Source organism: Telopea speciosissima, chromosome 6 (genome assembly GCF_018873765.1).
Source record: "Telopea speciosissima isolate NSW1024214 ecotype Mountain lineage chromosome 6, Tspe_v1, whole genome shotgun sequence".
Taxonomy (NCBI): Eukaryota; Viridiplantae; Streptophyta; class Magnoliopsida; order Proteales; family Proteaceae; genus Telopea; species Telopea speciosissima.
The window spans coordinates 30,956,443-30,981,141 of NC_057921.1; the positions used below are offsets into that span (position 1 = coordinate 30,956,443).

At 40.9% G+C, this 24,699-nt stretch overlaps 1 protein-coding gene across 3 annotated transcripts in view; it reads left to right on the forward strand.

The window, feature by feature from the left end:
* Window positions 1-24,699, forward strand: part of LOC122666167 (protein Dr1 homolog) — a 47,880-nt gene that overhangs the window by 19,602 nt on the left and 3,579 nt on the right. The window contains exons 1-3 of one of the 3 annotated variants that reach the window (XM_043862300.1): window positions 3,275-3,340; window positions 3,412-3,477; window positions 6,124-6,213. In XM_043862300.1, coding sequence (XP_043718235.1) covers window positions 3,423-3,477; window positions 6,124-6,213 — 145 coding nt within the window. In that variant the 5' untranslated portion in view covers window positions 3,275-3,340; window positions 3,412-3,422. Of the gene's footprint in view, window positions 1-3,274; window positions 3,341-3,411; window positions 3,478-6,123; window positions 6,214-24,699 lie in introns of those variants that run through there. The other 2 variants (XM_043862298.1, XM_043862299.1) reach the window with 2 other exon arrangements.

Consider the following 24,699-nt stretch of genomic DNA (forward strand, 5'->3'; position numbering starts at 1 on the left):
TTGTGCCCAGACACATGGGGCGGGCGGGACGGGACAGTCATCTCGATCATTTAGGGGGTGGGGCTGTCATTTTGCCCACCCCCCATGTGTCTGGGCGCATGCGCCCCAATGCAAAGAGCATTAATTTATCCCATATAATAAATGGCCACTTTAGTGTAGGGACATACATGCCCAGCTGAAAAATAAATGGATGTATGTCAGTACAAGTTAGGTTATTTTACTAAAGGGCAAGAGATCTCTACTAGGTCGCATGGTCTCTACACAAGTGTCTGGGTCAATGGGTGAGCACGCCTAGGTATCTACCCAGGGGCAGAGGCGTCATCTCATGGTACCCTGTGAGAGGGCGTAGGAAAGACCATCAAGTAGAGATCTTTTCCCCTTTACTAAATCAGCATATCTGAAATTTTTACATGTGGCTAATGCAAAACCCTAGACCTGTCCATTCAATAGTCAAAATTGCCACATTTGCCACCACGTGGCTAAAATTGGTGGGCCACACCGATAAGCATATCAGCATGTCTAGAGCAACTTCTTCCTTCAGACATGAACAGTTCTCTAATCACAATTGATCTACATGAAACAAGAATTTACATGGACTAAGGCATGGTGTCCGTACCACTGGGCTGAAAGGCCTTTATTAGTTTTGGTCAAGTGTTCTTAATCCGAAGGGCTCAACTGGGCTCGACTTCTTTAGTTTCAATGGATCTTAGTCTGGATTTATGGGCTTGCATGTTTTCATTCTAGCCAAACCAGATGCATTATTAATTTATGGGTCGGAGTTCGCTATGGGGGAGCATGGCCCATGTTTGCGCAAGGGGGCCAATGAAAGCACACGCATTGGCATCATGGGGGTGGGGCAGTCTTCCCCCCCTCCCCTTTGTGTCTGGGCATGGGAGGTATACTCTCCCACATAGAACATTTCTCCTTAATTTATATACCAAGTTTCTTTTCACCCATCGTGAAGAGAGAACCTCCAAAGCCACAACATCTGACCTTTCAATTGGATTAGGGAAGGATATGTTCGACTTCACAATAAAGGGAGGGAGTCTAATGATGAAATTCATTCTCCAAGAAACCAATCATAGGGTGGCATCACCTTGGATGAAGAGATTCTCTCTTCATCATAAGTGGAGAAAAACGGATTTGGCTCCTCTATAGTGTGGAGGTGCACCAGAGATCTTGTGGCAAAACACTAGAGCTTGCCACGTGGATGAGCTCCCATTTGGACGACGCGGATCAAAAAAACTAGAAAGCCTGTCATGGAATAATAGCCATTGGTTAATAATTTTTACCAATTACCATATGATGGAATAATTCTTTGGGAAATTATCAAATTATCAAAAATTGAGTTTTAGTTTACTTAATTATCCATCAATCTTTCCTTTAATCAAATTATCCTAAATATAAACATGTATTAATGAAGGGAAAGAGTGCGTGGTTCATGCACCCATAAATAGGAGCGTGAACGTACCCCCAAGAAATCAAAAATCACATCTATGTTTGATATCCCTGCATGTGCTCTCATTAGCTACGCACTTGTGCAAGCGTAGCTTGACCAAAGAGTGATCTCTTACCCATTAATGAAATACTTAAAAGAGTGCCCACTCTGAGGTAGGCCCTCACATCCACACTTACGTAGTCTACCTCACTCATGCTCCCATGATTAACACCTTTGAACAAATTATTTTTTTTTTTGCAAAGTTCAGAGGTAAACAGGTTAAAAAAAAAAAAAAATTCAGGTGATGCTTTGCAAGGACATTTAAGTAAGGATAGAGTTTTCCTCCAACCACGCTGAATAGGTTGTGGGCTGAAGGATGGGAGTGAGAGGTTATCGATAAGGTGGGTACTTTTGGAAATATATTACAATCCTATAGGGGTTTGTAAACCCTAGGATGGGTTGGTGAAACTTTAGGGTGCGATGAAGAAAAACTTTCTTCCTTCAGTAATACATTTTGGAATTATAGGAAAAAGATTACCACATTGTCCTTGTACATATTCCGTCTATCTTAAAAAAACAGGGAAGCAGTTTTCTGTACGGGAGTGTGGCCTACACCAGCACTCCCATGAGTCTATCTCTCTCCTCCTTAAAATAAGATGGTAGAGGTGTCTTTTCACATGGGGAGGAGAGAGATAGACTCATGGGAGTGCTAGCGTAGGCCACACTCCCGGACTGAAATCTTTTTCCCAAAAAAACAGGGAATTAGTTTTCTGTCTGGGAGTGTGGCCAATGACAGCACTCCCATGTGTCCATCTCTCTCCACCTCAAAAGACGTAGCCAGTAAGGGTGTCAATTGGGTACGCTCGGTTCGGATGTGGTCCGGTTCTAAGCAGTGGCAGTGGGATCCAGATCCGGACCAAGTCCTAGAGGGGTTTTAGAATTGAATACTCTAACCGATCTTGGACGGTTTAGTTCGGATTTGGTTACAATCCGATTCTTATCTGGTTATTACATTCAATTACTTATCCAATTTAAATTCGGTTATGCCATACGATTTTCGTTCGGTTCTGATATTCAGGAGACAAAGCAAAACAAAAGTTTGAGATCAAAATATATGACTTGTTTATGTAAAAAAAATATTGATAGAATATTTTAATTGAAAAAAATATTAATCTAATTGGAACAGATTGATTTAAAAATGAGACAATTTTTAAGTTTTATAGCAACTATCAATTCATGAAGAGACCTGAATTTGTTTTTATTAAATCCTCAATCAAGCAACTATTTCAAATGAGTAGAAGATTTTAAACCTAATAAATTGTTAGGGTTTTATGTCAATTTTTAAGGCAGGTTTTTGGAAGAATCCGTTAGATAGGTGGGTAGAACCGATTCGATTTGAATCGAATTATAATTAAAGACATTTTCAGATCTAGGATTTAACCAAATTGAATTCGATCTAAATCAGTTCCGGTTACATTTTTGCTCTCTCTTTCTCGTAACTATGATGCGAATCTTACATAGATGATACCATTTTTCAACTCGTCATTGGTGCAGCGTGACAGATTCCGTCTTATAAGACACCTCGCCCTTAGGATGAAGGAAACTTCTTCGAAAATATCGCTCCAAAGTACAAAGTCTAAAGTCCCAAGACTTCCACGGAAATCACGCTCTGAAGTCCAATTGGATATGGAGTTATGGGACAAGGGCGAAGGTTACGAGTAAATCGAGTTACGACTTACCAAAGTAATAATAGCTCTAAAATTAAAAACAGTGGGGGCGCGATGATTCTTTATCGTTTTTGTGATTTTTCTGCATCTCGTCGTTCTTCGATTGATTGAATTCGTTCTCCATCTCACACCTTCTGTTCTCTTTTCCCTCGTTGGTTCTTAACTATACCATTGAGTGAGACGAAAATCGATCTCTCTTTTCTGGTCGCTTGATCTGTTATTTTTTCGTTTATTCTTCAATCGAAGGTTTTCGAAGGATGGAACCGATGGACATCGTTGGCAAATCGAAAGAGGACGTTTCGCTTCCAAAAGGTGAGGATTTGTTTTTATTATTTCTAGCCCTAGCTTCGTTTTGTTCCTTCTATTTGGAATTCTAATTGCTGAATGAATCAAATACATGTCTGTTATAGTTTCAGAATTTCACCCCTTTATTCACTGTATTCTGTATTAGAGGAGAAGATTCCCTTCATTACATTGTAAATAACTGATAGTAAGGTCCAGCTATAGTTTTAGTTTAGAAATTATTATATATCAAAGTTAGGTAATACTCCAGGGGAAGAGGGAAATGGAAATAGAAATCTATCCGTTGCATGCTCATTCTATTTCTCTGAACAGAGTATTGGGCTAAAATTTTTGCCGGGTTGGACACATCGAAAGAAGATAATTTTTTATTTTATTTTTATTACTCGTTTCCTGACAATGATATTGAGTACAACAGTACTTGTCTAGTATAATAATATCATATGCATCCTTATTGGTTCAGCTGTCCCCATTGGAATCACCAAGGTTGCCTATGTCTGAAAGTCTTAAAAATAGTGCCGTACCCAGTGCACAAGGCTCCCGTGTTTAGCAGGGTCTGAAAGTCTTAGGGTTCTTTTAATTTTAAACTGGAATTCTTTTGGTGTCTTTGAGATTGGTTGTCATCTAATGTCCGAGCAAGGAATTTGTTATGTCTACTCACCAATGCTTTGCAGGCCTTTTATATTTCCATCTTGTTTTAAGCTCCTTACTGTGTATTCATAATGACTTTGATAGCATCCTTTTAAATTTGTGGTAATATCACCTTGTTCAGTGTTGGGGATGAACGCGCAACCACAAGGATGAAACCAAACAAACAATCACACACAACACAAAGAATTTAACGTGGTTCAGCACGAATGCCTACATCCACTAAACCTGAAAAATTCTCTACACCAATCTTCACCTTACAAATTGATCTCCCTTTTGCTTGTGTTTAGGTTTTTTCCCACAAAGACTATATATGAGGAACCCCAAAACCCTAATCCCCACACAATTATAAATTTACCCATTTATATGTAATGGACTCTAAACCTGACCCAATTAAAAATACCAGTTCAATAGAAATGATGTGGACCCGAAGAATACAAGATACATCCAATCCCAAAAATCTCCACATTGGCTTGGATTATGCAAGCCACCCTGAAGAAGATCGGTGTTGATTTAGACTCTACAAACTCCTCCATTTTCTCTACCTATCCGTCATACCCAACCGGCATGGCCCCCATCCCCATCCTGGGTGTCCCGTACAGCTCCCTGTCGTCGCATGATGTGACGTTTCTCCACCTCTCCTCTTGCTACAACCCTCTTTGAGAAATCATTGCCACTCACCAAATCCGAAGCAAAAGACACCCACTTGTTTCCAAACTTGCACTTGTTCATCGCCTGAACCATATGGAATCTCTGTCGTCCACCTGTACCTCATGTCTGAATTCCAACAGTAGCTCCAGCTATTTCAACACTCCTTGCAATTTTGTACAGATTCTCAATCACCTATCCCTGCATCACAACTATGGTCCCTTTTGAAACCCTGAAAACTTTATCTCCAAATGAGCATCTGAAACCTCTCGAATCTACTGTTCCAGTAAAAAACTCTCTACACCACTCTCCACCTCACAAAGTGATCCCCCTTTGCTTGTGTCTAGGTTTTCCAAGTTTAGTGGAAAATCTTTAGTTCTCTCGGGTGATGTAGACATTCTGCGTGGAGAGGGGGATTGTTAGGGTTCCACGCGAAAGGCGGAAGTAATAAACCCACGTCGGATGTGAGTAGCCTATGGAGACGTATAGATACTTGGGCGCCCTTTCCTTAATGGCTAGCTTTTAACGATGAGTTCTACTCGAGTCCCAATAAATGGTATTTAAGCCAGGGCGTGGAAACCGAACAATGTGCCTTTGAGGATGAAGTCGGAGAAGAACCCAATTGTTCCCGCGTGGAGGAGAGGGAGATGGGGAAGATCTCGATTGCTATCACGTGGAGGGGCAATTGTTGGGGTTCCATGCAAGGCGAAAGTAATAATCCCACATTGGATGTGAGTAGGACGATGTGGAGACTTATAGGTACTTGGGCACCCTCTCCTTAATGGCTAGCTTTTCCATCCATATTACAACATTAGGTTTCCAATAAATGTTAGTGTAGAACTAAGAACTTGTTATTATATCTTATAGAAGTTAAAATAGGTGTTCTTTTGAGTAGTAACTAATCAGACATTGAAGGTGCCAACTAGCACAGCTGATAATAGCAGTTGCTTCTTGTTGTTACATCCTAGGATCGAATCCTACCTTTGCTTTTGGGGAGCAGGGGTCAGAGGAAATTTCGTGAACCCTACCCCCTTCCTCCCCTCCCCCCCCCCCCCCCCAAAAAAAAAAAATTTTAAAAAAAAATTTTTTAAAGAAAAAATATATATATATATACACATACATATATATTGAACGCCTAATTGTAAAGCCTCTGGTGATAGTACAAGTCAGCAGTTCATTCTTTTCTCTTGTGATATTGTGGCTACTTTTGGTATGTGATGGTCATATAAGAGGCATTCATAAACGGTATTGATTGTATGCACATGCTGTAGAAACTGATTGAACATTTATTGGGTTGTCCATGTATTCTTTCCTCCCCTCCCTGTTTGAGGTTGCTCATGTGAAAATTTCACTTCATTCCAGCAACTATGTTTAAGATCATTAAGGAGATGCTACCGCCAGATGTTCGTGTTGCAAGAGATGCTCAAGATCTTCTTGTTGAGTGTTGCGTTGGTGAGTTAAAATAGCTGCAAACTGTGGTTATGTTGATAGTGGAGCATACCATTTCTTGTACTTCCCTTTGATCAATGTATCTAGCTGCTACTTTGTTGCCCTCTATGAAAAAGTTTTATGAATTGGAACTAATTTTCAATTTCCTTAGCATTTATAATTTCGCTGAAGTTTTGGATTTGCATATACTTTTCAATTTTCATTCACTTTGTAAATGATGGTATTCTCTCTCTCTTGTACGAACCATCTTGGGAAATGTATTGGTGGAGGGCCAGTTAGGAGGAGGAGGAAACCTGGGAAGAACCAGAGTTGCAGGGGGGGGGGAAGAGAGAAGAATCACATAAGGAGGGGAGAAGTATCGCACAATACCAAAGCCACGCAGGCACTCATAACTCAAACTCTATTCATTCTTCAAATCTTCAAATTTGTGTTCTCCTACATATTACAATGAATAAATAGAGGAAACTCTTGCATAGAAATAGTAACCTAACTAAAATGGAAACAACTCAAAGAGGATACTACCAAAATAAGCCATATCTAAGAAAAGGAAACTACCAAAGAAAAACCTACGTAATCTACCCATTTAAAATAAAATAAAATAAAATAAACTAAAAGATTGCATCAAATAAAATAAACTACCAGCCCTTGACAGACTGGAAAACCGGCTTAGGGCCACTCCTTGGTTTGGGCCTCCAAAGTGGGTCATGTCGGTCCAGCCAAGCTAAGGCAATTGCATCATGTATAAAGGGGAAAATACTAATTTACCATCACTTATTTATTGTTCATACGGAATTGTGGTTCATAACCCCGATGCACGGTTCGCAGGTTGGAAAAGTCCCTTTGCAAGAGATAGAATCGGAAAGCTAGAAAGAAGATTTTGTTTTCCTCCTTCTCGAACTTTTCTCCGTCCCTTAGAAAGACTTTTTCCTATGATGGTGATTCCTAATATGAATGAGACAGTGGGAACGACTATTGTTGGCCTGGCTACTCATCTAAGCTCGATTCAATTGTTTTCCAACAATGTTGAGCCGGGTATGTAAGCCATGTATCTGGGAGGAACCTCAAAGAAGGGCTTTCGGTTTTTTGCACCTTGTTTTGGTCTTGCAGCTAAGAATTTATATAACTTCTTAAAAATACTTACGTTAGGGGGGCATTGTCCCTTATTTCTTACCAACCTCCGGTGTGTAATTGACATGTTGCTAGCTGATTGTCGGTCGAATAAGAATCATTGATTCCCTCTTCTGTCCATTTCTTATTCATTCAGGGCACTTGGCCAGTACTCTTATTGACACGTGGTGACTTGTGATTGATGGCTAAGATTGTTGGTGGTCGTTGATCGCCTATAAATAGGACTTGTGACCTCATTTTCAGACAGAATCGCGAAGTAGGAGTGCGATAAAGTGTGAAAGATAGTTTAGCTTTAATGTAAACCAGGGCCAAAAAAAAAGTCCCCTCCAGCGCTACAGTTCAACGCAAAAATAACATAAAACGACCCTCACTTAAATAAGAGAAAAGAATAGGAAAAGCAAGGGTATGAAATAGGCAAAGCAAGCTCAGTCAGATTCAATTGACCGAGTGATGCAGCTCCAAGAAGGAAGAAGAAGAAGAAGAAACCCTGAACTTAGGGTTTAAATAGGGAGCCATAGGCTAGGATTTCTATTTTTCCATACTTAGTTATTTTTCTGTTTTTTAGATTGAACCGGCTTAAATTGGTTGCATCCAATTGGTTCAATTGGTCTAATTTAAGTAAAATGTTCCTATTGACTAATAGGTTCTTATATCCTATTGGCTAGTATGGAATCTTCACTTAAGTTAATTGTTCTAAATTAGATTCTTTTATTTTTAAGTTAGTAGGGGTAGTTAAGTCATTACATTGTTTTAAGTAATTAATTAGACTTAAACCTCTCCCTTCTACGTTTTTGTGAAGGAGAGGTATTTAATTTGTAGTAGGAATTGGCCTATGGTCTTATTATAAATATAAGAGATCGTGGGAGGCTCCCCCACAATTGAAATTTGAAAAAAAACCCTGTTTTCTGTTGCTGGCCGACTGCTGCTGCTGCTCCTTGCTCTTCAAGAGTGTTTGCATCCTTGTGGGTACATCAAGGTGGAAGGGTGGGTGGAATCCTGCGACTCCTTACGCCGTGACGGCTGGGAGGGTCTCTCATTCGAAGGTGGCTTCATCCTTCTTCAATCAAGCTGCTGCCAGTGGAATCTAGTAGTAAGTTTGCTCTTTAATTTCTGTTTTTCCATTCATTCTCCTTCCCTATCGATTTCCCTTAAACCCTAGATCATCTAGGTTATTTTTAATACTCATCACCCATCTGAATTCAATCAGATTCAGACCATAGCTCCATCACACCCCTGCCTATACTCGATCTCAGTTGCTGCCCCTTTCCATCACTCTAAACCCTAACTCCCCATTAATCACTATAAACCTAAGAAACCCTAATTTCAGTCCAGACCTATTCAGCCATCAGAAAACCTTCCTGCTGCAGCCGAACCTTCCCCCTAGTCCGTCTAATACTTGACCTTAACCCCTGCCCCTGAATCCTACTGTAAACCCTAGTTTTGGCTATTTTCCTAATTTTAAAAACCCGAAACCCTAACCCTAAATCTGCAGAATTTTGAAACCTAACCAAATCCAGATATTTTTATACCATAATGACCCTCTAAACCTGCAGATTAAAACCCTATAAACCCCATTCCCAAATTCCCATCCTAAACCCTAATTTTGCCCTAAAACAGCCCCTAATCAGCCCTAAACAGCAGGCTTAACCAGAGCTTGATTCTACCTGGCTCCTAGTAGGATTATTTCCTATTCTAGGACTTCATTACCGAGACTGGAAATGACTCCTAAAGAGGGAGGATTCCCGGGTTTCAGTGAGTGGCGGGCATAGGGGCTAAGGCAACTGCATCATGTATAGATGGGAAAATACTAATCTACCAGCACTTATTTATTGTTCATACGGAACTGTGGCACATACCCCTCATCGGCTCTATAAAATGTGTAACCATTTTGGACTTCTTGCAATCATGAGCATCTCAGCACTTACAAGTGATTTGCTTCAAATAAATATGTTGAGAAATCCAAACTGTCATGCTTTAGAAGAAGGGATATGGAGATTTGATGCAGCCTCTTTGGAAGCTATGGATCGGCAGAGTCGAACACACTCTTCTAGATGTGCAACCGTGCAAAGCAAACACAAGAAAGAAAAAAAAAATGCAAGAGAGAAAGCTACAGTAATTCAAGACTGGTGAAACTCTCCATGGTTTCAGGTTTATACACCAAGAGCGTCTGCCAAAGCAAATTCTAATTCATTCATTCACCAAACTTAATGCCCAAACCAGTTACATATAAATAGAGAATAACAAGAATCCTAAATCTCATTCCCTACCCCTAATAATCCTAGGGCCGAAATTGAATCAAAGATGAGATAAAAAAAAAAAAAAAGTCTAGCTAGATAACCATAAACGATGGAGGGTTTAAGAAAAAGGAAACAAAATGTAAGAGAAAAAGCAAAGTCATCCACAAAACTGTCCTTGAGTGGCGGCTAATCCTTGGTTCACCTCAATGTTGTTTCACTTTCGGCGGTACTCTCTTTTTGATTGAATAACACCGGATTGGATCGTCACTGCACTTCTAGGTTCTTATCTAAACAAAATGCTTCTCGACTCTTATCCCGGGATTAATACATTTCAAAATCAAGCCAAACAAATAGAGACGGAACTATATATATATATATATAAGGCTTGGCTGGATCACCATAATCTTCCAACTATGTGTGCTTTAATGTTAGCTTCAAAAGTCAACGAATTTCCTAAATTATAGCAAGGGAGAGAACTTATCTTCCAACTCAACATCCAAAACCGCACCTCTTTCCTTCTAGGTAAGATTGCTTTCCCAAAAGATGGGATTGAAGGATCTCTCATGGTTTGGTAAATTGGGTTGCCATCATAATAGCGAAGTGTTCCTACAAAATAGGCAAGTATTGATCTCTTTTGAAGTTCCTTAAAAATAGGAATATTGAACTCTTTTGCAACCGTAGGGGGGGGATTCTTATTGCCACATTTTCCAGCCTTCTAGAAGTTTGAGTCAGCCTCCACTTGCGAGTTGTGACTGGTTGTGTCTACACTAATATAGATTGTGTTCACACTGATGTAGACACGTGGGGATTCTTCTAGAAGCCAAATCCACATGGCAAGGGGTGAATTGGCCTTGATGGTGTGGCCTACTCTGAACCAAGTTTGAAGCTTGGCCTTGGCTCGGGTTGGGATGGCAGGTCTGGGCCTGCATCATACCCTCCAGGTTGAAAAAGAGTTCGTCTTCGAACTCTTGTTGTCGAACACAGATGCATGTCCTCCACCCGGATCAAACAGGAACAATACGAAATTACCATTCATGTTGTTGATTGTGCAAAATTGACTATGCAATTCGGCCATTGGTTTACCATTCATCTTAATGTAAGACTAAAACTAGGTCAGAATTAGTCCAAAATAAATCCACAATAATGAACAAACCCAAGTATAAGGGTATGAACCAACACAGGTTCAGAATAAAGGGTAGTGCTGGAACTCAGGTTTCAGCCAGCAGAAAGGGCTAATGTTAGGGTCGAGTTCAAGTCTGGGCTGCACAAGTCACTTCCAAAATTGGCCAATTCGGATGGCTAGAGACAGTCAAAGAGAGAAGTCACAAAAATAGAAAGTAGGGGAGTTAGGTGTAGAAACCAAACCAAGCAGCAACTTGGACCAATACTTGGATCGAGTAGAGGTCCTATGGAGGTGATGTAGCCTAGGTGAAATAAATCTCACTTAGGACCAGGTTCTGTTTTAGGGTTGGCCGAATGGGCAGTTTAGGGTAACTAGGGCAAAATTAGGGTTAGGAATGGGAGATTGAGTTAGGGTTTTATTGGGTAATGGTCTGCAGAATTTTAGGAGTCTATTAGAATAGGTTTTAATGAGGTTTGAATAAGAAATAGAAATTCAGAAATATTAGGGTTAGGGTTTTGGGTTTTCAGATTTTGGATCTAAGCTGAAACTAGGGTTTAGGAGCAGATTTAGGGGCTGGGCTTTAGGTCGAGTTTTCCTAGTAGGGAGGGGGTGGTTCGGTTGGACTTTGGTGGGGTTTTGATGGCTGGTTAGGTCTAGGCAGATGTTAGGGTTTCTGGGTTTTTATGTTGAGGGAGGGATTTAGGGTTTGTAGTGGATAGGTGAGGCTGCAACTGAGATCGAGTGGGAGGGTTACTGTGATGGACCTGTGGTTAGGTTTGAGTGTAATCTGATGAGGGAATAGGGCTGTGATGAATGTAGATGAAGCTAGGGTTTGGGGAAGTCGATTAGGTTAGATGGAAGTAAGAAGAAGAGATGATAAAGTTGCAGGAAATTGTAACTCTTACTGGAATTGCAGAATTTCAGCAGAAGCAACCTTGAAGAACTTGAAGGAAGAAGAAGACGAACCTCCCGATCTGCAAGATGCAAGGAGTCGCCGGATTACTCCAGCCCTAGCCCTTGATATTACTCACAAGGGGTCTTGATATGACACACAAGGCAGAGAAGCAGCAGCAGTCATGGCGGCAGCAGCAAGAAGAAACAAAATTTCAAACATAATAGGTGGGGGAGCCTCTCACGATTCTACTATTTATAATAATAAAGGGGGGCCTAAAGGCCTTACAAATAATCAATCTAAAGCAATCCTAATCAGATTAGGAGTTGGGATTCCTAATCTGAATCCTAATTATAAAACACAGAATAGACTTATACTCTAAATAGGAGTATAAGTGTAAACAACTAAAACAAATAAAATAAAATACTAATCCCTCTAAAATCGTGGAGGGGAACTAAGAAGATAAACCATGAAAAAGACTGTTTTAACCCTAGGCTAAAAGAACAAACAAATAAAAAGGCTCCAACGAAAAATCAAAGAACAGCCAAATTAATCATGGTTTCGGCTTCTGCATCAGGAGGTGCACCTATGCTGTAACTCTTGTACAATTCTTATGGCAGGTTTGAGAGTTGCAGGGGTGACACCAAAATAGAAGGTTTGGTTGGAGCTTACAAACCAGAGGGAGTCTGATCTCCAAACCAGGATCGAGTGTAGGGCCTGGTGAGGGATTCTATGCTCCAAAACTCTGCAGAATCTGATGAAGAAATATGGAGTTGTGGGGTCTTGAAGCTTGCTGCCAAACTGGAGCAGAACTGGAATCCGCAGGGGGTGGAATCTCTTTGTTTAATCAGCAACAGCAGCAGCAGCACTACTCAGAAGTGAAAGGGAGATCTCAGTGGCCTTCGATTGATGTCTCCAGAAGCAGCAGCAACAATCACAAGCAGCAGCCAGCAACAGGGAATCGAGCAGGGTAATGAAGAGGAGGAGAAGAGAAGATAGAAGAAGGGGGTAGGGGGAATGGCTCTCTCACCCACAGCTATCTCAGCTGTTGAAACAAGGAGGAACTCCCATAACTCAATGGCTAATTTGGCCAGGAAAAATCTTTTCTCAAAATTCTGTTTCTTCATAATGTGATGCCTATTAATTACTTAGGCAAGCTTACAATAGAATAGAAACTTTCCAAAATAGAAGCTAATCTAAAATAGAAACTACTAAATTCTAACTAAAATAGAAGATACCTAAAATTAAAACTACTAGGCTTTATAATTCAGCCACATGCAAGGAAAAAATTAGAAACTAATAAATATAAAAACTACATAAGTGCACCAATCCTAGTTGACTGGTCAAAAGGGGATCCTATGACAATCGTGGGGCATCTTAGATCTCTGGTTGGCTGTGCTGTGCTGGCTCAAGCTGGTCCATCTCTGGCCCAAAAAGGGGCCTGGTCCAATGGGTCTTTTGCCTCTCCCTCTGGCCAGAATCTACATCACGTCTCCATCTTCCTAGACACGAACAAAGCTGGTCCATGTAATATATTCTCAACATGAACATATAATGCATTCACATATGAAGGTGTACATATCTCCAAGAACGGATCAATATACTCGACTCTAAGAAACTGATGTCGAGATGGCAGCATAGTCATCTCCATAAATGGATCTTCATACGCACTAAAGGTACTGATGTGTGCCTCCGTCTTCTCCGCCACATCTTTAACAATTATGGAAAGAATGTTGTGCACATGCAACAGCTTAACCACGGGTCGATGTAGGGCTTCACAACCTTCATCAAAATTATGTTGTCCAATATAATCTTCAAAGGTACTGCTGGAAAAACTTAATGAACTGATGTTGGTACTCATCCGAATGTGTTCGAGTTCCTCCAGGAATGGATCTCGAAATGTGTTCAAGATATGAATCGACGAACATTTGATAGAAAGTGAACACGTCTCCATACCACCTGAAATTTTCAAAGCTTAATTCATAGTTGTTAGCATGAAAGGGGAGTCAAGGATTTTTGTTGTCAACATCGCATCCTTTACGTGGGAATAAAAAAATGAATCATTTTAGTCACAAGGGTAGTAACTAATTCATCATCCGCTACCGTTTCCTCTTCTTCACTGTTGCACAAGGTCATCTCTGACTGTGATGCAATAACATGTCTCAGAAATTGTATATGGGCAGTCCATAATTTCGTTATTGATTGTAATCGATTCCCAGAATTCTGGTTTGTCGTCGTTAATGCTCATGCCATTGACGTTCAGGTCCTGTAATGGTGAACTTCATTCAAGGGATCTATGTCGATGAGTACTCCTCCTTCGAACAGATTTTTGACTCTTTGAATATGAAGAGTAAGTGTCAGGCGACTCCTCAGTCGGACTTGGACGTTGTGAAGCGTTCCTCAATCGTATATTCACAAAAACCAAATCGGCAACTTGTCACTGAAGTTGCAGTCTCTCTTTCTCAAGAGTCAACTCAGCAATACATTGTTGAAGCTGCAAATTCCTTTCTCTTGCATTGACGTCCTCCACGGGAGCTGTTCATGCACCTCTCTGCATGGGCGCCATCACAGCTTCTCGCTCTCCTCCAAAGCTCTGATACCAAATGATGTAGCCTCGTTGGAAGTTACGGATCGGGAGAATCAAACACACTCTTCTAGGTGTGCAACCGTACAAAATGAACACTAGAAAAGAAAAATGCAAGAGGGAAAGCTACAGTTCTTCAAGACTATAGTGAAACTCTCCGTGGTTTCAGGTTTATACACCAAGAATGTCTGCCAAAGTAAATGTTTTATTCATTCATTCACCAAACTTAATGCCCAAACAAGTTACATATAAATAGAGAATAACAAGAATCCTAAATCTCATTCCCTACCCCTAATAATCCTAGGGCCGAAATTGAATCAAAGATGATATTTAAAAAAAAAAGAGTCTAGCTAGATAACCCTAAACGATGGAGGGTTTCTTAGCACATTAAAATCCCAAGAAAAAGCAAGTAGTCCACAAAGCTGTCCTTGGGTGGTGGCTACTCCTTGGTTAAGACATCCAAAATCAAGCCAAACAAATAGGGAAGGAACTATATATAAAAAAAGGCTTGGCTGGATCCCCATATTCGTCCAACTATGTGTGCTTTAATGTTGGCTTTAAAAGTCAATGAATTTCCTAAACTATAGCAAGGGAGAGATCTTATCTTCCAACTCAACATCCAAAGCCGCAACTCTTTCCTTCTAGATAAGATCTCTTTCCCAAAAGATAGGATTGAAGGATCTCTTACGGTTTGGCAAGTTCTCCACATACTAATGCTTAAATTGAGTTGACAAAATAGGCAAAAGGATTAATCTCTTTTGAAGCTCCTCAAAAATAGGAATATTGAACTCTTTAGCAACCATAGGGGGGATTCTTATTGCCACGTTTTCCAGCCTTCTAGAAAGCTGCCTCCATTTGTGGCTGGTTGTGTCTACGCTAATATAGGTTGTGTTCACACTGATGTAGACTCGTGGGGATTCTTCTAAAAGTCAAATCCAGGCAAGGGGTGAATCAGTCTTGATGATGTGGCCTACTCTGAACCGAGTATGAAGCTTGGCCTTGGCTCATTTTGGGATGCAGGCCTGGGCCTGCATCAAGATTAGTCCTTACTTTTGAATAGCAATAATAGATTATCAGAAAAGAGTGTACAAGATTCAAATTCGCAATCTTACAATTCTAATTAGTGAGGGGCAATGATGCAGATGCCAAGCTGTTTGGCAATAAATACACTAAAGGAACTCATGGGAGAAGGGCTGGTTCACTTCACCAATTGGTGGACCAATCCAATGGGCCATAGGGCTGGGAGTTGCTGGGTCTCTCAAACCCAGATCGTGGGGGTATTATTGTCAATCTTTATTGACATATTTTGGGACTTTCAAGTGCTGGCCGATATTACCCTTGGTGGGGACCACATGAAGATTTTGGCTATCACCTTGGAGGAGTGAAGATTTTATTATGTTTCTATTTTCTTTCAGTCCTAGTTAATTAGAGTAGTTTCTATTTTCATGTTACAACTTATTATGTGAAGTTTCTATTTCTCTTCTTACTTGAGGTGCAAGTATAGCCCTCTGTATATTGTAAAGGCTGTTAATGCCTCCCCCACGATTTACTGTTGAATGAAATTTTGCTTGCTGCAAGATATGGTTTCCTTTTGTCAAGTATGTGCATGACTTGAAGGGCTGTTAGGAGCCTGGCTGGGAGAGCCAAATCCCATTATTCTTTCTCTTTATTTCTTCTTCCTCCTCCATGTTTGAGTACCTGCTGATTGTTGCTGCTACTGAAGATCACCACCCGAAGGTTGAAGACATCCCTCGACCTCAACTGTTGCTGCTGCTAATTGATCCTCCGTTGAAGCTGTTGCTGCACCCTGCAAAACCCCTTTGGCTGCAAGTTTCCAATTTCATAACTCCCCATTCTATCAACAAACTCTGCTGGGTTTTGAAGCACATCATCCCCCTTTCTTTCCCTCCACTTGATCCTCACTCCCACTTTATTCCATATGCTGGAACCCTCCATATTCACAAACTTTCTGTTTTCGTTTCTCCACCCTCAATATCCACTTCTGCCCATCAAGGTTGACTCAAACTTGCAAGCAAGTCTGCTACCATCGAGACCTACACTCGGTTATCATTGGAGTCCAAGATCAGCATCGTTTTGGGGGTTTTCCATAACCTTCTAATTTGGTGTTTCTTTTATATCTCAACATCCAACTAATCACAATTGGATGAGATTTGGAGCCAAGGATCCTCTTACCAACTTCTACACTCGATCCAAGTTTGATCACCATCACAGGGCTGGTTTGGTTTGAAACCCTAAATTTCTAATTCTGAGTTTATTCCAATTTTTTTATTTTGTGGGTTTTGGGGGCTAGTAACCTAGTCTTACATTAGGCAGCATCAGCTAAAATTTCTTGGACTAAACTCTATCACTCTAGTAAGGAATGAAGGAACTCATCTTAGGACACCATAATAACATTGTTTCTTTCTGAGGTTTTTGTTGAAGTTGAAGATTTTGTCATAGTGATAACACTATGAAACAATGTTCTTGTCAAAATAAGACATATTTTGTCAGCTTATCAGATGAACCACAAGATTTGTTTAAATCGTGAAGGCATTCTTCCTAACTTGTTCACATCATGTTGGCAAACAGGCACATTAATATGATGTTTGTTGACAAGCTTGAAGTACCAATTCCAATTAGTCACAAGCCATTATTCTCAAATCATAACATGGTATCTGAGTGGGGATCTTCTTTGGAATTCGAACCCTAATGGTTCTCATCTCGAAACCCTAGGCTCTCTCCATCATCTCTCTCTTTCTTCTTGGTTTCTGTGCCACTAGCACTAATCGCCTTCACCACCATCTCTCCCTTCTCTTCTCGGTTCTAACCACCACCTTCGCCACGTACACCCTTTACCGCCTCTGCCACCTTCACCCTTCACCGTCTCCACCACCTACACCCTTCACCGCCTCCCACTTCTAGTAGCTCCACCACTTTCGCCTCTCTCTCGATTTCACCCTTGGTGGTGAGTTACTCCTCCCACCAAGGGGATTTTTGACCATTCGATGGTCCGAATATTTTTTGTTTTTCAATGGTTGATGCTCTCTTTCGGATCCACGACATGTTGTATTGGTGATTTGTCTCTGACCAGAAAGCATGGTTGTCAAGGTGTCGCCTAGGCGTCCATACGCTTTGGTCGACTTGGATGCCTTGGTCGGCTAATTGGTGTCACCTTGATTTTGGACCCTCTCCACCGCCTTGGATCGCCTAGACGCTGTGACAACTATGCCAGCAACCATGAGCGACTCCGAGATCTCCTCCGCATCTACCGGACAGGAAGGAGTCAATCAACAAGATCTTCCGTTCCCTGCTAGCTTCGTTAAATTAAATGGGAGCAATTATTTGATGTGGGTGCGATCTTGCTTCCTTTTCGTTGGTGCTCATGGTCTTTCTGGCTACCTTATAGGAGCTACTGTTATGCCTACCACTGCTTGTCCTGCACTCCTACCCACGACAAATGGATGACATCAAACTTTCTTGTGATGTCTTATCTCATCAACTCCATGGATCCTACCATAGTCGGGGGGGGGGGGGGCTATTTACTTCTTGATATTGCTGCCAAAATTTGGAAGACAGCCGAAGACATGTACTCTCAAGTCGGTAATGCCGCTCAGTGTTATGAACTTCGTCAGAAAATCCATTCTACCAAATAAGGGAAGTTGTCTCTTTCCCAATATTATTCAACATTGCATAGCTTGTGATAGCCAAAGACACGTACTCTCAAGTCAGTAATGCCGCTCAGTGTTATGAACTTCGTTAGAAAATCCATTCTACCAAACAAGGGGAGTTGTCTCTTTCCCAGTATTATTCAACACTGTATAGCTTGTGACAATAGCTAGATTATTATGGGGCCTTTACCGCTACATGTGATATTGATGTTATAACATTGAAAAAATGGGAGGATGATCTTTGTGTCTTCGACTTTCTTGCAAATGGGTCTTCACTGTCAAACATAAGGCAGATGGAACAATGGAAAGATATAAGGCATGACTAGTTGCTAGAGGATTCACTCAGACACATGGGATCGACTATCAAGAAACCTTTGCTCCAGTAGCAAAGATGAATACTGTTAGAGTCATCATCTCTTGTGCAGCTAACCAAGGTTGGGATCTTCAACAATTGGACGTGAAGAATGCCTTTCTTCATGGGGAGCTTGAAGGAGGTATACATGAACATTCCTCCAAGTTTTGTTGCTAAAGAAACTCAGGGCAAAGTATGTTGTCTCAAGAAAGCTCTATATGGTCTAAAACATAGTTCGAGAACTCGTTTCGTTTCGGTATTTCGAGCTGACCGAAATATCCGAAATATTCGAAATTTCGGATATTTCGGTCGAAATATTGTATTTTTTCTGGTATGTTTCGATAGGTCATTTCAGTGGGTTTTAGGCCAAGTTAAGGCCTGAAACTTCATGGAAACCCTATTTTAGGCTATATAAACACATTTAAATGTTCAAATTGCAAAAATAGGCACCCAAAATGGTGTTTTGGATGTGCACCATTGATTGGCAACGTACGGTCGAACCCTAATGTATAAGTGTATAACTTAGTTAATTACATATTTACACATACACATTGTACATTAAACAAGTAAATTGACTTGGAACTAAGTTGGAAACATAATGGATAAGTTAAGTCATAAATCATAATATAAAGTACATAAGACATCAAGTCAATAACAAGTTAACAAACAACAACTTAAGAGTTAAGATTTAAGAAGATGATATCAAACATTCCAAATCACAATATGTCAATATCCCCAATTGTCCCCTACAAGGCTACAAGTCAAGTAGTCAACTAGTCATCATTCATCTCAAATGTTTACAAATTTGCTAATAATAACTACTCCGCCGTCCAGGATCAACCCCACTCATGGTCCGCTGGAGCCGACGTGTATTGCTCTTCGACTGTAGGACAAATGCATGCCACGTCATAGTCTGGGAGAAGAAGCGAGTGTAGTCATTCACAGTGGCCATGTAAAATGCATCATCAACATGTCAAGGTAACCTATCCTAGGATATAGGTCACCAAATCGTGAAGAAGTACTACCCATCGATCCACTATGATATGAGTCATATGACGGCTCTGGGAGCATGTACGGGTTGTACGGCTGCGGCTGGTGGGTTGGGTAGCCAGTGTAGGAAAAGAAGTCATGCACAAAAGACGATCCACTATATCCTTGTGAGTGGGAGTCATACTCAAAACTGGGAATGGATGGAGAAGATATAGGCTGCTGCCCCCAAGGGTACTGCCCAGAATGCCCTTCGCCACATGGATGTGAATGAGATGAACCATGCTCTGATTGTGCTGGAGATGGACTGCTGTCTACATGAAAAGATGGGGCACGGAAATGCCCACTCGACCATCGTCTCTATCGCCAATACTCACCCACCAATAGAGCCGATAGGGCATCAATGTCCATAAGCTCACCGCCTACTAGTACCACTACCACGACCACCGGACGGATGCACGCACGCTTTCTCGAGTAGGTCGAGGTAGATGATGTGGGCCGTGTGGCTGGTGTGGGGCCGGTGGGGGCACGGATTGCCTCTTGCTGCTCTTGTACCACAAACGGGACTCGAGTTCTCTCATATGCTTGACCACCATCACCATCATCATCACGTCCATCATTACCTTCATCATCACCTCCATCATCACCATCTCCACCAGGACCACCACCACCATCTCCACCAGATGACAGACCAATCTTCATCCTCCTCATCAACACCACCAGTAGACTGGAACGGTATGGGTGACGCGTCCCGTGCATGTACCTCACCCTCTGCAGCCATGAAATCATCCACATCAGCTTCTATGTGTTCAGCTATCATAGGGTCAGGTCTACCTCCAAGCTGATCTAACACTGGCTCACCTCTATCCCTCACCCAATCAACAATAGGATCTTCATCATCTGACTCCACCTGGAAAATGTCGGCGAGATCGATATTTTCCCTGATACCCTCTTGTCCCATGCGTATGTGTTGCATCTTCAACCTCAAATTATAATGCACATACACTAAGTCAGAGAGACGTTCAGAACCCAATCTATTTCTCCTCTTGGAGTGGATGAGAGAAAATGTACTCCAATTCCGTTCACAGCCAGATGCTGAACATGTTTGGGAGAGAACCTTGATTGCTATTTTTCTTAAATTGTTTGCCGAACCCCCATACAACACCCACCATTCAGCTGCATTACAACAAAAGAAACATGTCACCTTCATTTCAAAAGAATAAGATATTGAATTGAGTAATGACTAATGAGTACCGGCATCACCGTGTGTCCGGCCTTGCTATGCAGCTTCGGTTCCAAAACTTCCCAATGCAGCCCTAAAAGTCTTCAACTATAATCATTTGGAAAATATTTAAAATTAGTAATGACTTGTTACTATTTAGTATTGAATTGAGTAATTCCAAATGAATTATAACTTATAAGACTCACCTCATTGTTGCATTTCGCCTGTAATTTACTATTCGGCTCCAACTTGGCAACTACTTCTTTGACTGCGTCAATAAGACTATTATTCAACCCAAGCCTATGACTGTATTGGTACTTGGGGTTCAAATAATATGCTGAAATTGACATTACATATTCACTAGTTAGTAATATATCCTTCAAATTAACTTTAAAAGATGTAATTGCATAAAAAACAAAGAGTGTACACTCACCAGCCTTATGCAGTGGATGCATAAGTTGATTTTCCCAGCGCTCCTTGATAATTTTGAGAAAGTGTTTGCTACCTCGTGGATTTGCATTGTAAACACCTTCATTCATCAAGTCTATGGCAGCATATAGATGTGACATGGTTGGTCCCTTGATAGCAGAATCAACTATATGCAAAACCTTGACCACTGGGTCCAGAAGTTGTACCACTTTATGCAACTTAGACCAAAAGTCATCTGATGAAATTGTAGCTTGTGCTTCCCTACCACCATGGGTATTGGACCCATTCCAGTTGAACCAGTCTTCAGAAGCAAACATTGATCTCAGTCCAGACTTCTTGGTTTCTATACTCTTGAGTGCAATGTAGTTGGTGGCGAATCTAGTTATGCCTGGCCACACTAAGTCACCCCCCTACTTCTCCCTCAAGAGGTTTAGTGCAAACCCATGGTTGTAGACAAAGTTGGTCATTTACCTTGCCTTTTCCACGACATGTTGTACCAATTTGATCTTTCCCATGTCCTTCAACATGAGGTCTATACAATGGGCAGCACATGGAGTCCAAAACAATCGGTACTTATTGTTTTGCATCAACCTCTCACCGGCACTCTTGTAGTTGCTTCCGTTGTCCGTTACAATTTGGACAACGTTCCCCACTCCTACATCTTCTACTACTTCCTTCAGCAATTTGTAGATATACTTTGCATCCTTTTTCTCCTTGGATGCATGAACAGACTTCAGAAAGACTGTCCTCCCATCACAATACACCATAAAGTTGATGATGGACTTTCTTGTAGGACCAGTCCAACCATCACACATTATGGTCACCCCATAGTTCTCCCACAGCCCCCTCATTTCATTGATGTAGCCTTTAAGCTCTCTCTTCTGTTGGGGCAAATACACATTCATAATCTCATATGGGGTGGGCCCCTTATACCCTGGGCCAGCCTCAGCAATGGAATCTATCATAGTCTGATAAAAGGGGCCTTGTGCTGTGTTTGCTGGGATGGTAAGGTATAACATCCACTTAGCTATAGATTCCTTCACCATCCCCTTCAGATTTTTCTATGCTCCCTTGATTTTTGGTTGTTTGTTGCCTTTCTTTCTATAAACACCAGGTGCTTGGTGAAGTGGTGGAGGCGGAGGGGGATCTGCCCTCGTACTCTGTGATCTCCTAAAGGGATTAGGCAACCCACCTCCTCCACTTGTACCTGCTCCTCCACTACTACTAGCACCAGCTCTAGAGGTACTAGCTCCTCCACTACCACCTACTCTCTGTAACTAGCTCTGCTCATCATCTGTGCTCGTCTCCAATCCCTAGCCTCTTGCTCAGTCTCTATATCATCAGGAACATAGACATCATCACTGTTATCATCATCATCATCACGATGGCTTGATTGGCCTCCCGCTGTACACCTCACTGCTTCCTCAAGATCTACTTTTGCCTTCTCCCTCTGAGCCTTCCTCTTACTCCCTCCCTTCATGTAATCAATGACAGCCCTAGATACCTCCACAGGGACCATATGACATGCGACCACTTCAGGAGAATTCCCAGCTAGATGTTGTTTGAGTCTAGTGGCACCACCTCCCAAAAACTGCATGTGACAATAGTTGCATTGGGATTTTCTTTTATCCCCATCAATTGGAGTGCCATGCAACCATGCAATGTCACCCCTAGTGCGCCCTGGGTGTGCTCCTCCTCCTCCGGGTCCGGGCCGCCTTCGCCCTCTTGCTCCTGGCTCGCTGCTTACCACGGTTCGTCATAATCAAACTAGTTTTGTTGCATGAATAAAAGACAATTCATTAATCATCAAGCACATCAATTCTTTTAGTTTAAAATTTTAAATGTTTAAGAATTAAGATTTAAGAGCACTAACACAAGTATATAAGTATATAACTATTTAGTATTTTTCCCCTAACCCTCATATTTTTCTCATATTTAAAAACAATTTTTAAAAATATTTTTCAAATAAATATTGGCCTAGCACAACAAAATCGAAAGATATGTAAATGGGCAGCAAATAAGAAGTATGTACAATTTACTTTTATATTTTTCAGTAATTTTAAAACAAAAACCTCATATTATTTCTTATTTTTTGCTATTTTTTTGAATTTTTTAAATATTTTTTATAATTTTCAAAAATTAAAATAATTAATTATTGGCAGAAAAATATTTTTGACACCATGAGGCCATAGATCGGCCAATGGTGTCTAATATATATTTAATTCATCTACATACAATATACATAACCCCTATTATTTTTTTATTTTTGTTGTAAATAAATCCAATTTTTGAAGTAGAAAAATAAATAAATAATATATATACCAAAAAAAAAATTCGACACCGTGAAGTCGTAGATCGGCTTCCGGTGTCTAACATATATTTATTTCATCACAAACAAACATGTTGATCAAGCATTTTCCTAAAAAAAATCAATTTTGAGAATATGGTTTTACCTGAAATAGTGGAAAGGCTTCACAAATGTGCTAAGAAGTTTGTTCTCCAAGTGATTCCGGTGTAGATGTGGCAAGGATTCAAGTGGGAAGTGGAAGATTGAAGAAGAAATAAGCAAAAACCTTCAAAAACCAAGCAAAAGAGGAAAAATGCTCTGTTTCTCGGTCTCGGTCGAAATTTCGACCGAGATTATCGAAACATGGTATTTTATATAAAGCATTTTCTCGAGATTTTCGAAATCTCGCGAGATTTTGAAAAAATCTCGAAATCTCGAGAATTTCGATCGAAATTTAGTATTTTTTTGATTCAAGGGGTCATTTCATTTCGAGGGGGTCGAAATTCTCGAAATCTCGATCGAGATTTCGTGAGATTTTGAACTATGGTCTAAAACAGTCACAAAGAGCGTGGTTCGGACGTTTCCATACAGCGATGGTGTCGATTGGCTACAAACAGAGTGATGCTGATCATACTTTGTTTATCAAGAAGAGAGGTCAGCATATCACTATATTGATTGTTTATGTAGACGACATTGTCATAACTGGAAGTGATATTGATGAGATAAGTAAGTTGAAGACCTATTTGGGGACAGATTTGAGATTAAGGATCTAAGGAAACTCAGATATTTCCTTGGGATTGAGGTCGCTTATTCAGCTCAAGGTATTTTCCTCTCACAATGGAAGTATACTCTTGACTTGTTATCTGAAACAGGGATGTTGGGGTGTAAGCCCGCAGATACCCCTTTGGAGCCAAATACTCACCTAAAGAGTAAGGATGGAGATCCTATGGATAGAGGCACCTATCAAAGACTAGTTGGTCATTTGATATAATTATCACACACACTGCCTGATATAGAGTTTGCAGTTAGTATAGTGAGTCAGTGTATGCATGATCTTCACTCAGCTCATCTAGAGGCAGCATATAGGATCTGGAGATATTTGAAATCTGCCCCCGGGAAAGGCGTCCTCTTTTCCCTGTCAGAGTCACGAGTTGAGGCCTACACTATTTCAGATTGGGCAGGATGTCCGGATGGCGGGAGGTCTACCTTGGGATATTGTACCTGTATTGGTGGGAATCTAGTGACCTGACGGAGCAAGAAGCAATTTGCTGTTGTCCGATCCAATGCTGAAGCAGAATATCGGGCTATGGGCCATGGTATTTGTGAGCTCCTTTGGCTGCAAGGACTCCTTCACGATTTATGTGTTTCTGTTGAGTTGCCTAAGCGCCTATACTGTGATAGCAAATCAGCAATAAGTATTGCTCATAACCCAGTGCAACACAATCGTACCAAGCATATTGAGATCGATCGTCATTTCATCATGGAGAAGCTAGACCAAGGAATAATATGCATTCCATTTCTTCAGTCCGCGGATCAGTTAGTCGATATTCTTACTAAGAGTATTATTAGTAAAAATTTTG